Source organism: Neophocaena asiaeorientalis, unplaced genomic scaffold, assembly GCF_003031525.2.
Source record: "Neophocaena asiaeorientalis asiaeorientalis breed wild unplaced genomic scaffold, Neophocaena_asiaeorientalis_V1.1 scaffold78, whole genome shotgun sequence".
Classification (NCBI taxonomy): Eukaryota; Metazoa; Chordata; class Mammalia; order Artiodactyla; family Phocoenidae; genus Neophocaena; species Neophocaena asiaeorientalis.
The window spans coordinates 10,643,119-10,657,413 of record NW_020175018.1 but is presented as its reverse complement, the minus strand read 5'-3'; the positions used below and the strand labels follow the sequence as shown (position 1 = coordinate 10,657,413).

General features: G+C 39.0%; 1 protein-coding gene across 2 annotated transcripts in view; it reads left to right on the top strand.

Moving 5' to 3' along the window:
* Positions 1-14,295, top strand: part of MAPKAP1 (MAPK associated protein 1) — a 232,579-nt gene that overhangs the window by 116,286 nt on the left and 101,998 nt on the right. For both annotated transcript variants that reach the window (XM_024762289.1, XM_024762288.1), the window contains one exon: positions 6,235-6,411. In XM_024762289.1, the coding sequence (XP_024618057.1) occupies positions 6,235-6,411 (177 nt within the window). The remainder of the gene's footprint in view (positions 1-6,234; positions 6,412-14,295) is intronic.

Below are 14,295 nucleotides of genomic sequence, written 5' to 3'. Positions count from 1 at the left end.
CCCCCCCCCCGCCCCCCCCCCCCCCCCTTTTTTTTTTTTTTGCTGTCTGCATGCCTGCCACTGTCTACTCTCCTTCCATTTCTAGGTTGCTGCTTCTAATTTATACTCCTTAGAGTCTTCATTGAGAACCGTTTACCTAAATAATACAGCCTAAGGCGCCCTTCCCATCTGACCCCCAGCTATGCTCCCGTACATTCTAACGCATCGCATTCTTTAACTGGCAGCTTCTTGACACGCACCATGTCTGCTTTTGCTGTTTCCTTAGAAATGCCTTTCTCACTCTTCTTTTGATATCCTGCTTAATCTCAAAGACTTAAGTCCCTCATCATTTCTTCATTCAGCAAATATTTATGGAGTTCCAGGCCCTGGGTATCGAGGATAAAATGGAGAACAAGAGAAATGCAATTGCTGCTCTCAAAAAATTTACAGTTTGGTGGGGAAGAAGAAATTATCAAGTGTAATAGCACTTTGTAACTGGCTCATTTCACTTATCGTTTGTATTCATTCATGCATTCAGTAAATATTTATTGAGTGTTTGCTATGTACCAGGCATTTTGCTGGGTGTACAGTGGTGAGGGGAACAAGACATAGTTTCTCTTTCATGAATTCTACAACCTGGTGAGGGAAATGGGCAAATAATTAAGCCAAATAATGTTTGCTTAGAAGCTGAGTTAAGTGCTCTGCAGGGAAGGAATGCCATTTGTGAGAGCCTCACCTGGGAACCAGGGAGGAATTCCCTCAGAAAGTGATGCCAGGGGCATTTGGCAAGGGAAGGCTCCTGGCAGATGGAACTGTGTGGCAGTGATGCTGTGGCAGGAGGAAGCATGCTGTGGTCAGGGAACTTGAAGACATAGCAATAGAAACTGTCCTAAAAGGAGCTCAGACAGAACAATATAAAGGTCTTGCTTCTACCTAAAAATTAGTGGACATTTTCTCCCTAAAACTTTACCAGGAAATTTAGATTTAACTGTTCCTGTCTGAGGTTGCTGTGGCTTGACAAACGTTATGATGTTATTTATCAGTTCTACTTGCATTTATGGGGGGGTGTGTTTTAGAGAAAAGGAGATCTTGGGAGTCTTAAAAATCTTTTCTCTGACTTCAAAGAGATGAACTTCTGAGCTGCAACCATCAGGATCTTTCTCTTGCTAATGCCTGACACACTCTTAATATTGCTTGTCACCAAAATAAGCAGCAGAGCTCATGTAATGAGCATTCTGGACATTTCAGAATCATGCATTCTTTTATTTTTTATGTAAAAAAACAATAAGCATTAATCTGTCTTGTGTTCATACTTTAGTGTGTGTTTTGCATTTTCCGAAGATAAGAATGAACATGTCAGATCACATTTGGTAGAAATCTGGGATGCTTCCTGGAATGCTCCTGAATTTTCATATATGAATTAAATACCATCTATTTATGGGCTATAGGCTTCTGTCTCTTCATAAAAGCCATACTGGCCTTTGAACATAAAATGAATATTGGTCAACAATTCAATGCAATAAATTTTTCTAATGAAGAAATTTAGCTTTATTTGTTGAAATATGAATAAGGGAAATTCAGTTAATTGTACTCATTAAAGCTTTGGAGATCTATATATCTCCCCCAAAAGGATCTCTCTTTGGCAGCAGGCTCCATTTTGCATCCACTCATTTCTTAAACTTCCAGTCCTCTTACAAGCTCCATGGTACCTAAAAGGGCCTGCTCCTTCCATGCCAACCCAACTCTAAAATTAAGCCTCTTCTTGTGGATCCAGTTGTCGTGTACTTGTTTGTTACTGTTTTGATCATTCTTCTCTCTCTGGTAGTGACTCACAAACAGGACTTTTAGGTTTCTCTGTCTCATTGCTATCCACCATGCTTCTGTTAGGTAGTTAATTCTGCTTCTGTGTAATCAGAAGCTTAAAAGTGGTAGAAGAAATTTTGGCAAAATGAGAATCCTTCTTCATGCCAGGCACTGTGCAGTTAATTATGTCATTTAATCCTTATAAGACCCTTATGCAGTAGTTATGGTTATTTCTTCCATAATTCCAGAACCTAGTAGAGAAAATGAGCACACTTCCCAATCAGACAGGCCATGCTCAGAGTCTCTAGGACAAATGATTTTCTCTGTGTAGTGGGGTGAGAGATTTCCCAGACTTCTTTGTACTGTTCCGTATTTCTAAATTGTCTACAATAAGAATGTATTAATATTATACTTATCAAAAATTTAATTAAATATTTTACAAAGAAAGGAAAATGAAAGTTATATATACATATTATGGGACATCTGGAAAGTATAGAAATTTAGAAAGAAAAAAGTGCTCATTGCTTTAATGTAAATATAATCTTTATGAACTTTTTGGTCCCTTTTCTTCTAGTCTTTTTATATGTATGTAATTGAACGTTTTTATATAGTTGTAATAATTTCTTATTGTTGTCTCCATAAAAAACTGAGATGCCAGTACTCATATATTGGTGAACTGAAAGAATGCCTCTTTCATTTTCACTTTTTCCTGGGCCTTCTTCCCTTGTCTTGAATTGCTATCTCTGATACATGTGCACTGCCTTGAAAGCCCCATTTGGCTAACAGGTATCAATGTTGACAAGCCAGAAAAAGAAAAAGAAAAGCTTATTACTTCTCCTCTTCTCGTTAACACACACATCATTAATACCCTCTATGTTTTTTTCATGGGTAGAGTGATTCAGTCTACACATTCATATATTCATTCATTCAACAAATATTGGTTCTAAATGCCAGCCATTTTACTCTTCAGTGAGGATGCAGAGATAGTAGAAGTATCCCTGCTCTTTAGGAGAACATAGATGCATTAATAAGAAAAAGAGCAGCATGGTAAGTTATATGCAGAAATATCAGCCAAGTTCTGTAAGAACACAGAGGAGAATCACTTGGATTCTCCTAGAGATCCAAACGATTCTCCTAAAGAAGTCAAGGAAAGCCTTTCATGGGTAAGAAAATGGAGCTCAGATAGATTTGGTTACATAGCTGGTTCGTGGTTGTGTTGGCATTAAAACCAGATCTCACTGCAAAACCCGTCTTCCTTCCAACAAACTGTCATGAAGAGGCACTCCGTTTTTGTTGTTTTGGAAGCTCTAGGTGTCTATATTTGGCAAATTCCTGAGTCAGGGACCACAGCTGCCCCTTTTTTCTCTCCCCATTTCAAAATGCCACCAATTTCTGATTTGATCAAAGAGTAATGGAAGAGAAGTAAGGAAACCTGAGTTCTCTGAAAACCAGCTTTGCCACCATTTAACTAGTTGATCATGGGCACCTTATTCCTCTTTTCTAGGTGTCTATTCCCCATTTGTAAAAGTGAGGAGATTGAAATAAATCTCTCTAAGCTTCTGATTTTTTATAAATAATATGTCGTGGTTTCCTTCTCCTTTTTAGCATATGTAGCATTTCCATACGATTGTAGGTTCCCAAGGGCCTTGGGAAATCTTGATACACTATGGCTTAGGCAGAGGAGTAGATGGTAGTCAGGAGTGAGGGCTCTTGACTGCCTGGGTTTGAATCTCAGCTCTATAATTTACATGCTGTTTAATCTTGCATGTAAGATGAACCTCATTGAGCCTTAGTTTTGTAATTTGTAAAATAGAAATAATAAGAAAGGACTCACAGAGCTGATGGGAAGATGCAGTGAGCTTATGTGTCTAAACCACTGTGCACAGTGTCTGGCATGTGGTACTCAATAAATGTAGCTAATGATACTAATGGCTGTTTTACTAGTACTAATTTGAAGTCCTGAAGCAGTTTTAGAAGTCAGAATATCACAGTAGCTTCTTTTATTAATGATTCCCCTGTAAAGGCACAAAGGAACCAATATCCATGCATAGAATATGGAATTTTAGTCATTTTTTTTCCCCTTAGTTGTTCAATTAAGGGTTGATAGGGGGTGGAGCACTGTTTACTGCTAAACTTTACTGAGGACCCAGAAACATAGAGTGGATTATTCACTCTTTTCCTTGCTGTGTTCCCAGTGCTCAGGACAGGCCACAGCACAGTGTAAGCACCTTACAAATGTTTTTTGAATGAATAAATGATATCACACTTTATATTTAAGAACTGGAGGGAATAATAGCACTTGGCACATTGAGTCTTTTGGCTTTCAGAGCTTAGGCTATGACATTTGCTGAGTTTGTTTGGAGGAGATTTGGGGGCGTCCTGTGACAATCAAAGCAGGATTCTTCTGATGCCACTGTTTGGCTTTCTGCTTTGATCAATAGACTTATTATTTGCCCTTGAAACCTCTGTGGTGCTAGGGATTCACAGACATTCCTCAGGATGATTTACACGGCAGTAAATAATCTGTGCTGTCCATTGCTTGCTTCATCAGTGTCTGCCCTGCTCATAAAATCGCGGAGGCTCAGTGGCCCCAAGGCTGGAGCACGGTGGACATGTTCACTCCAGTTACAGATGTTTGCACATAGAACATGTCGCTCACTTTCATTGTTGCTTTGTTGCTCTAATATGCATCCACAATTTGTCTTTAAGGGTTGACCTAACTATACATGTTATTTTCCATCTGACTTTTTTATAGTTACTACCATTTATTTTTTTACCTCTGTTATATGCTATGCACTACATATATTATCTCATCAAAACTTCAAAACCCCCTCTAGGTGACTGTACCCTTTCTGTAGAATTGGAATCTGAAGGGAACGAAGTGTATTCTCTGAAATCACGTAGTCCATGAGCAATGGGGCTTGAGGTTGAACTCAAGTCCCTTTGGACAGAAAGCCCTTAGCTACTACACCATGATATTTTCCTCATCTAAAGGGCTTTCTTCTCCTTCTACAAGTGTTTTGTGTTGAAGTTGGTAACCTTTTGCAAAGATTGGTAAGTTTCCCATACCATTCAGAGATGAATTTTAAGTTTCTTAACAGCATTGCAAATACATGAAATTTATAGTGACAAACATAGACAGATTACTTTCTTGTTATCCATCCATTTAGTAAATTTACAGGTCCCATTAATTTAAATCTGTCCTTATTACCTATTTTATATAATAAATATCTCTTAGTCGTGACAGACTGAGTATAGATCACCTGAAGTAGGCTCTCTCTCAATAAGCAGAGTTGCAGCTAAAGATTTGTGAATTAATTGGGAAAATTGCAAATCAGGTAGTCAGTGAAATAATTCATTGTCACATCCAATCAATAAACTTTGTAAATCAACTCATTTAATTCAAAAAATGATCTATATAGATCAAGCAACCAATTAAACAATTAGCATACACTTTGCAATTAATTAATTTAACCATCAATCATATAATTAAAACTCCAAATTTAAGCCACAGAATTTAGAGTCCTACCTCCTTGTGAACTATTAGGTTCATACTTCTGAATGCTAGCAGATTTGCAGTTTCACAATTCAACTTTGGTGCAGGGTATTTTAAAGTGTTTACATTGATTTCAGTTTTAAATTTTCTTTATGTTAGTATAGTTTCCCACCCTTTTTCAGCAAACTGACTTTTTATGTCCCCCAAAGGAGAAGGAGTGTTAATTCTAAATTGGGCAAAGCTGGAATCTGGGAGTACTGACTGGACGTTCTGGGGCAGTGAGACAAGTCCAGGAGTAGTTGAGAAGGCTAGGTATCTGCGTCAGGATGAATTGCATCATTTGCTTTTACTCTGTTAAGTGTCCTTGGTGTTTGGAATCAGATCCTGCCAAGTGAACCTGATATTCTTCAGAGAAAGGAGAACTGTAAAGATTGTCTTGGTTACCTTGAGTTCTTCTGATCTAGAGCATAGATATTTTCTTAATCCTGAACATAAATCACAGGCCTCTGATTCCCTCCAAATAATTTTTTCTTCCTTTATAGTTTAGTCTCTCTTTTATGATATTTATTTTATTTACATTTATAAATATTATAGCTAATGTAGTGCTTACTTTTTCCCTCTGCTATACTCTAAGCTTCCTTTGAGGGCTGATACTCAATGTCATCTTTGATCAAAGGGGTTAAGTTCTGGGTCTTAACTATTAACAGGTGCTCAGTAAATATTTGTTGAAAGAATAGAGCAGTATAAATGTTCTCCTTTCACACTGTTTTTCTCCCCCTTTGCGGTGCCATGTATTTTCTCTTTATCAAATGAAGTAAGGTTTGGGAGATCTAACTGTATCACCAGGCTTTGGGGTAAAAAACAGTAGTGTCCCAGTTTGCTCTACACCATAGCTTCTGGTCTCTGCATCCCTCCCTCACCTTGGTGTTCACTTACCTTTTTGGTTTTTCTTACAGTGACAATGTCAGTGCCTACTGCCTGCATATTGCCGAGGATGATGGGGAGGTTGACACAGATTTCCCCCCACTGGATTCCAACGAGCCCATCCATAAGTTTGGCTTCAGTACTTTGGCCTTGGTTGAAAAGTATTCATCTCCTGGTCTGACATCCAAAGAGTCGCTCTTTGTTCGAATGTAAGTATTGACTCTGTTACTTATCTCAGTATCTCACCTCTACCTTCTAGTACTTTGGATTTGATTTTGGCTTTGTTCATCAAATGAATGATATTTGGTATCTGGAGAGTCAACATGTAATGATTACTTTCAGAGAGACGTTGGGGACATCATTTGCATTGTATCCTGTGCCTCTGCACCTGGATTAAATGCAGACTGCTTTGCAGTAGCAAATTCTATTAGGGATATCTTGAATGTCATGTCTAGGAACCAGACCTCTGGAAATACTGGGGTACTTTGGGGCCTATGAAGGACAAATTTGGGGTTTCCCTCTTTCTCATTAAGGAATCCAAACTGAAAATGTGCATTGCAGCCACTTCTCTTTTGTGACTTAAAATACTTCTTTTTCTCTCCAACTTTGTTCAAATCAAATTTGATTTTTCTTAGTTGCCTTCCATTAGACTGAGCAGAGGTTCTTAATCTTTCCTGTGCCTTTGGTAGTCAGGTAAAGCCTACAGAAGCCCTTCTCAGAAAAGTGTTTGTAAATGCAGAGAGTAAAATTCACAGGAGTATGAAAGAATTCCATTATATTTAAATAGTTATCAAATTATTAAACAAATTTGTGATATAGTAATATGTACTGACTTTATTAATACATTAAATGACAAGATCCAGAGGCAGGTCTAACAGTAACTTCTGACGTCTCTTGTTTCAAAGTAGTGGTAAGTGTAAATGATATTTGAGAAATCTGCAACAATTGTAATGTGCTATGATGGTATCTGTGGTTTCTGTTCATGACAGAGTCACCAGTACTGCTCATATGACTGTGGTTTGTTGACTGCATTCATAATTCAAGGAGATGCTAAATATCAGTTAGAAGTTAGTTAAAATAAAAATGTAGTTTTTGTCCATTCACATCTGTAGAGCACCTGAGTCTTACACATATGTCCTGGTTGTTAGGGGAAAACCTGCAGCGTTTTCTCAGCTTAAGGTCTTGTAACAGAGGCCGTGACAGTCCCACTCCTGGCCATCTCCTGGGAGCAATAGTGATCCCTTTGGCACCCCCTGCTGTTAGTAACCAGCAAATTCACTGTCCAGAAGAGGGATTGCTTTAGAGGACTTTCCCCCATCTTTTAAAAACATATTGCCTTTGTTTCAGGTTTTTACTAAAAATAGGATTATGTTACCTATGATATATGAGTATTTTGGGTGTTTCTACCCTTGACCAAAGAAAGAAATCTGTGTGCCTGGGAGTGAGCAGGGGGTGGCTCCTCAAGCTTTATTATTGTCATTTCATCCCTACCCTGAAATCATGTTTGGTGTATATAACATCACATATTTTCCTTCTTTTTACATTTCAGAGGCACTGAAACAACAACTTTAAAGAATATTAAAGTAATTTAAAAGTTTTCCAATGATTCCTCCATCCCAGTATAATTATTTTCATTTCTGTATAATCATTTCCACATGTATTTATATTACAGTTTCAGTTCTAGTGTACATATTGTGTTATTTTTACTTAACATTATATTACAAGTATTTTGATATCTGTTCTTAATTCCTACAATCTGCATTTATTATGTAATGTCTCAGACCTTAGGTAAAAACCTGCAGCTGCTTTTCTAACAAACTGTCGATCAGCAAAAACAAAGGGGCTACAGAAACCCTCATGTTTATGCTTTTCCTTTCTGGACTTCACGCAAAGACAGTTCTGTGTAAATGTACAGTTGACTCTGATTTGGAAATCTGAAAATCAGTTCATCCTTGTTATAAAAAAATTTTTACAATTGTAATTATATTAATGTTCATATTATATAAAATAACTCATTTAATAAAGTAGTACTTGAATTTTTCAAAAAAATCTAGACAGAGACAGCCCCTGTTTTCATGGAGCTTACTGTCTAGTTGGGGGAGAGTTGTCAAACAGATCATTCAACTGTGATGAGCAATACAACAGAAAACTCTATGGGGTGATATGGATGCCTGTCAGAGGATGTTAAGATTGTTTCCTTGTTTTGGTTTTAACAAGTGATTCTATAATGATAGTCCTTATCTATATCCCTTTTATTTCTGTTGAACAACTTCCTTAGGATAATTCCCTGTGAATAGGATTATTGATCAGGGTAGAAACATCTTCAGATTCTCGCTTTGTATTGACATATATAGCCTTCTGAAGATGTTAAGATTGTTTCCTTGTTTTGGTTTTAACAAGTGATTCTATAATGATAGTCCTTATCTATATCCCTTTTATTTCTGTTGAACAACTTCCTTAGGATAATTCCCTGTGAATAGGATTATTGATCAGGGTAGAAACATCTTCAGATTCTTGCTTTGTATTGACATATATAGCCTTCTGAAGAGGTATCTATTACAGTGCTACAAATAAAATTCATAAAACCATCTTTTCAGTCTTACCATTACAAGGTGTCATTAGAAGTTTTTTCTTTTTACTTTAAAAGATGTATATAGGGACTTCCCTGGTGGCGCAGTGGTTGAGAGTCCACCTGCCGATTCAGGGGACACGGGTTCGTGCCCCGGTCTGGGAGGATCCCACGTGTCGCGGAGCGGCTGGGCCGGTGAGCCATGGCCGCTGGGCCTGCGCATCCGGAGTCTGTGCTCTGCAACGGGAGGGGCTGCAGCAGTAGGAGGCCCGCGTACCGCAAAAAAAAAAAAAAAAAGATGTATATAATGAAATGTCAGTAGTTTCGGCTTGAAATTCTATTGTTTATTAATAAATCACTAGAAGAATTGTTCTCATTAGCACATAATTTTTACTACATGAATATTAACATATGATCATAGCAATCTTTTGATCTGAAAGTCCTTTTTCAAACAAGAGCTTTAAAATCAGTGATTTTCAGTAGAATGAGGTTGGGGGTGGTTTGGGCATACCTTCCTAGGAGAAGCATCTAAGGCTACACAGTGTCTCACTGTGAACCCTACCTTCCAGAGAATGGGAAGAGAGAATGGGAAAACAACTGCTTTAAACCTGATACTTTTTTTTTTTTCCTGAATTACTCCCATCCCTGCACTCTCACTCCCAAACACACACACCACAGTCAATCCGTTTTTTATTCTGAAGTCCAGGAGTTTATTCAACATGTCTGGAGTGTTTCTGAAAACACAAGGTCAAGTAAAATCTTTATATGTGAGCATTTAGAACAAATGTCAATACATTTTCTCTTTCTTCTTTTTCTCAGTTGTCTGATGAAATAGTACAAATTACTGACCATTTGCCCTGTGTATGTTTTTTTGGTTCAGCAACCTCCCATTCACCTTTCTGGTCTAAATTCCAAGTTAGAAAAATGTCTCCTGCAAATGCAGGACAGAGCAGACCTTTAGGAGTCTCCAGGGACATATCCAAAGTTTCAGAGAGTGAAGTGCCAGCAAAAGAAGTGAAACCATTGCTCCTTCTCTTCATTCCCTCCCTTTCCTCTTTGCATCTCTCTCCCAGTGGAGAATGGGCAGGAAGTGGCTGCATAGACACTGCACTGAACCAGGAAGAAGGAGCTAGGTTTGACAATGGAAAGTGGATTAGTATTTACTAAGGGCCAACTATGTATATGTTATTTCATTTAATCTGAAAATAGCCCAGTTTTTATTATGACCATTTTAGAGACATGAAAACTGAGGCCGGGAAGTACTGCTCTCAGGCCTGGACTTGACCCCATGCCTAACTTCAAAGTCCGTTTTTTCCCCAACACCCTGCTGATGGTTGGGATGTGGGTAGGGGAATCAAGTATTGGTCTAGTCATTCAAGTGAATCCCACCGTCTTAAGGCCAAAGTTCAAGAGCATGGTGACCCCTGGAGCCAGACTTCTTGGGTACCGATTCTGACCTTGCCCTTACTAGTGTGTGTGAAATCTCAGATGAATTACTTGACTTTTCTACGGCTCAGTTAAATGAGGGTAGTAATAATACATCTCTCATAGAGCTGTTGTGAGGATTGGATGTGTTAATATGTGCAAAGCACTTAGAACAGTGCCTAGCCTAAATAAGCATTATCTAAGTAAGTGTTTGCTGCAATTGTTGTTATTATTAATAAAAATCCTCTGAGGGCAAGAACTGGATCATTAGTGCCCCACGGCACCCAGCATAGCTCCACTACTGTGGTGGTAATGGAGTAAATAGAGGGATTGAGTAAAGGCTGAATTGGAATAACTTTTGCTGAACACGGACAGGGGTGGACATTGGAGATCTGCAGACATCCTCTGTGGCAGACATCCTTTAAGACAGGGGTCCCCAACCCCCGGGCTGCAGACTGGTACCTGTCCGCGGCCTGTTAGGAACCAGGCTGCACAGCAGGAGGTGAGCAGCAGGTGAGTGAGCGAGCGAAGCTTCATCTGCCGCTGCCCATCGCTCACATTACCGCCTGAGCCATCTTTGCATTACTGCTTAACCCATCCCTGCGCCTAGCACAGGGCTTCCTAGAGAAAGAATGAACGAATGAATCTTCAGGTGTCTGCGGGCTGCTCGGGGAGAAGGAGGCCCTTGGGCAAGCTTTTTGTCCCACCTTGCTTTCTGAGCCCACTTAACCTCTTCTACAGCCCTGTTTCTGCCTTTTGAATACCGTGAAGCCCCAGGTTGCCTTCTGTTTTTCAGAGGCCCTCATACCGTTCAACCAGGAGTCTCCAATATACCATCTTTCCCTACTCCAAATGAGGTAGCACAGCCTTTGAACTTAGGCTAACCTGGGTTCAAGTTTCAGCTTCACTAGTGACTTGCTCCATGACTGTGGTCTCAGTTTCTTCATCTGTAAAGTGAGGATGGTAATTACTCACTCTACATGGATTTGTTGTGAGGAATGTTCTTAAATGTAAGTAATGTACAGACCTCTTTTAAAGGAAAATTAATTCTCCTGGAACTTCAATGTTTGCCCAAATTTGTTTTATTATAATGTTACTTAAACACATACAAATGTAAAATTCTAGCTATAAATTCCATGTCTTTATGCAATCAAAAAAAAATTACAAATTAAATGCAAATAAAACTATAACATTAATAAAATAAAAATTAACAGATGATATTTTGCTGAAATTAAATCACTGATGTGGGGTTTAATGGATGTTAATTGTTTTACTTGTCAACTTGAGTCTTCTGATTTTCATATGAAACATCAGACTATCATATTATTTGTCCTTTTAAACAGTGTATTTTTAGGTACTAGTCCATTATTTTAATGGGCCAATTGATTTATAGTGCACCCTCCCCAAATTTTAAATGTTTTTTAATTGGAAAAATAAAGAACATTTATGCTAGGATGACCAGTTTATGCCAGTCCTACCCAGGATTTTCCCTCTTTTATTTTTTTTAGTTTTTTGGCCACGCCGCGTAGCTTGCAGGGTCTTAGTTCCCCAGCCAGGTATTAAACCCGGGCCACGGTAGTGAAAGCCCGGAATCCTAACCACTAAGCCTGGGATCCCTTCCCCACCAGGGAACTGACTTTTGAAAAAGAAAGTCCTAAGTCCAAGAGCACCCCACTCAGTCCCGGGTGAACCAGGATGATGGGTCACCTTACTTTCTGCTGTTGTCAATTGGTTCTGTTCATAGATGGGCTCTCTGCCTCATTCGTCCTGTGCACAGTGTGACTTGCATACTGCAGGGGTGAATTCTTCAGAGATCAGCAAGTCTGTTCCGTAAAGAGTCTTGTGTACACTTCTCCTGTCACTTTTCCTTATTCAACAAACTGTTTTGGCATATAGCTTGCACTGATGCCGTTTGGCCTTTCTAAGTCGATTACTGATGTTAAATAACCAGCTGCTAGGATACTCAACCCCCCAAATCTCACCAGCTTATCCCACATGTTGGCAAACTTTTTCTATAAAGGACAAGATAGTTAATATTTTAGGCTTGCAGGCCATACAGTCTCTGTGGGCCAACTCCGCCATCATAATGCGAAAGTAGCCATAGAAAATACGTAAATGAATGGACATGGGCTAGATTGGTTGACCCTGGCTTTATTATATGTTTATTTCTTGTTCACATCTGTCTAATGAAGGTCAGGTGGCTCTCCTGGGTATTTCTCCTCCAAGCAGTGACTCAGGGCTCCCCCAGCTGGATGGAGAATGAGGAACATGGAAGACTGGGAATGGTCTATATCCATATCTATCTATCTATTGCTTATATAAGTCACTATATACATCTGTTTATATATCTGTATAAAATTTTGCTTTTCAGTGCAAATCATATGTACATGATTTTCATTGAACTAAAAGCAAAATTTTTAAATTCTGAAACTCAAGAGAGCCTGTGAATGCATCTTTTGACCCTAGGGGGTCCATGAACCTCAGGTAGGAAATGCTGCTATGAGAAAATTAGCTCAGACCCTAGTGTGTAGGAAGTGTTATGTAGTTGCTATTTGTTATTTTTATCAGAGATTTATCAGCCTGAATAATTTACACTAAGTTGTATATGGGGTTTAACTTTTCTTTGGGTTATTTTTTTATTGCACAATTAATACATGTCCATTAGATTGGGTTGCCTCAAAAGTTCGTTCGGGTTTTTCCGTAAGATCTTATGGAAAACAGAATAGAAAAATTAGAAAATCTGTTTTTTCATATAAAAGAAAATTTCAAATTTCTCTTTGTTCCATCATGCAGAGATAATGACTTATTACATTATATAATGATTTACATTTAAAAACAGGAGCTAGTTAACTTAAATGAATCCCTAATTGGAAAAGTGTTTTGTGGAAAAGAGTGTGAAGCTGGATACCTTTTGATATTCTTACTGAGTTGGGGCTAGGCTGGTTTTGCCCTCCCAGGCCCTTGGGCCCCAGGAAACCCCTGGAAATAGAGTTGTCGTTAGGGGAAGGAGAATGGATTACTCTAACAAAGTGCAAATTAGGAGCCTGTTAGTGGACACAGCCTCCTTTACCAGATCAGCAAGCAGATTTCTAAGGCATCCATTGTTCTTGATTGATTTTGGATAGAGCAAATGTGTATATAAACAGGAGTCCCTAACTTGCTGACTGCTAGTAGCTACTCTGAGCCTAAGCGTTGAAGTTGTTTGGCTGTGAGGAGTGTGGGAGGGGAGAAGTAGGGGACAGAGGTATTAGGGTGGCCCCTAATACTAGTTAAGAGCTGGATCTCAGCTGGTTTTCAGCATCTGAAGAAGTGCTCCTTGCCAACAATGACCATGCCAAGGCCTTTAGACAGTAGGACAAGGGAAAATGAAAATGAGATCTTGCAGTGGACAGGAGAGGAACTTGCATTGTCCATCTCTTCCCATCCCCCAGCATGGGCTAATTCAATCAGAATTTGTGAAACTGAGTTGACTTTAAAAATGACAATGACAAAAGCAGCTGGGGTGGTGTCATTGCGTTACATGTGTTGACATTAATGTTTCACACTGGGATCCTACTCTGGGGTGGGGAAGAAGGGCTTTAAGGAAAGAAAAGTCAAAAACAATAAAACGGACAGAATCTTCCTAGATCAGAAGTCAGTTAATTAAATTGGCTTCCTATATATGTGTTTTACTTAAAATGTTTAATATGTCAGGTGGATGTGGGAAAGGAGTCATTTTAACCAAGAGCTGCAGAGCAAATAGAATCCAGTTAGGATTTTGCTATTTGGGAAATGGACCACGGGGTAGACGTTGGAGGATCTTGTACCAGAAGCTGGGCTGCCTCAGTCAGTGTGGCCCAGAGAGCTCCCAGAGACTGCTGTGGCTTCTCTTGGCTCTGCATAAAGGGAAAGGTTAGCTGCTGTTTTAGGAGGCATGCCCTAGATTCATTGCTCTTTCCTGTATGAGGGCCTTTCAAAAAAGGGTCTCAGTGGTTTTAGTATACATTCTTGATGAGATCTCCACAATACACCCTAAGTGACCAGACCGTTATGAAAAGATATCATTAGTTTGAAAACTCACATACTCTTAATGTGATATTGCCTTAATGGTCTTGAGAGG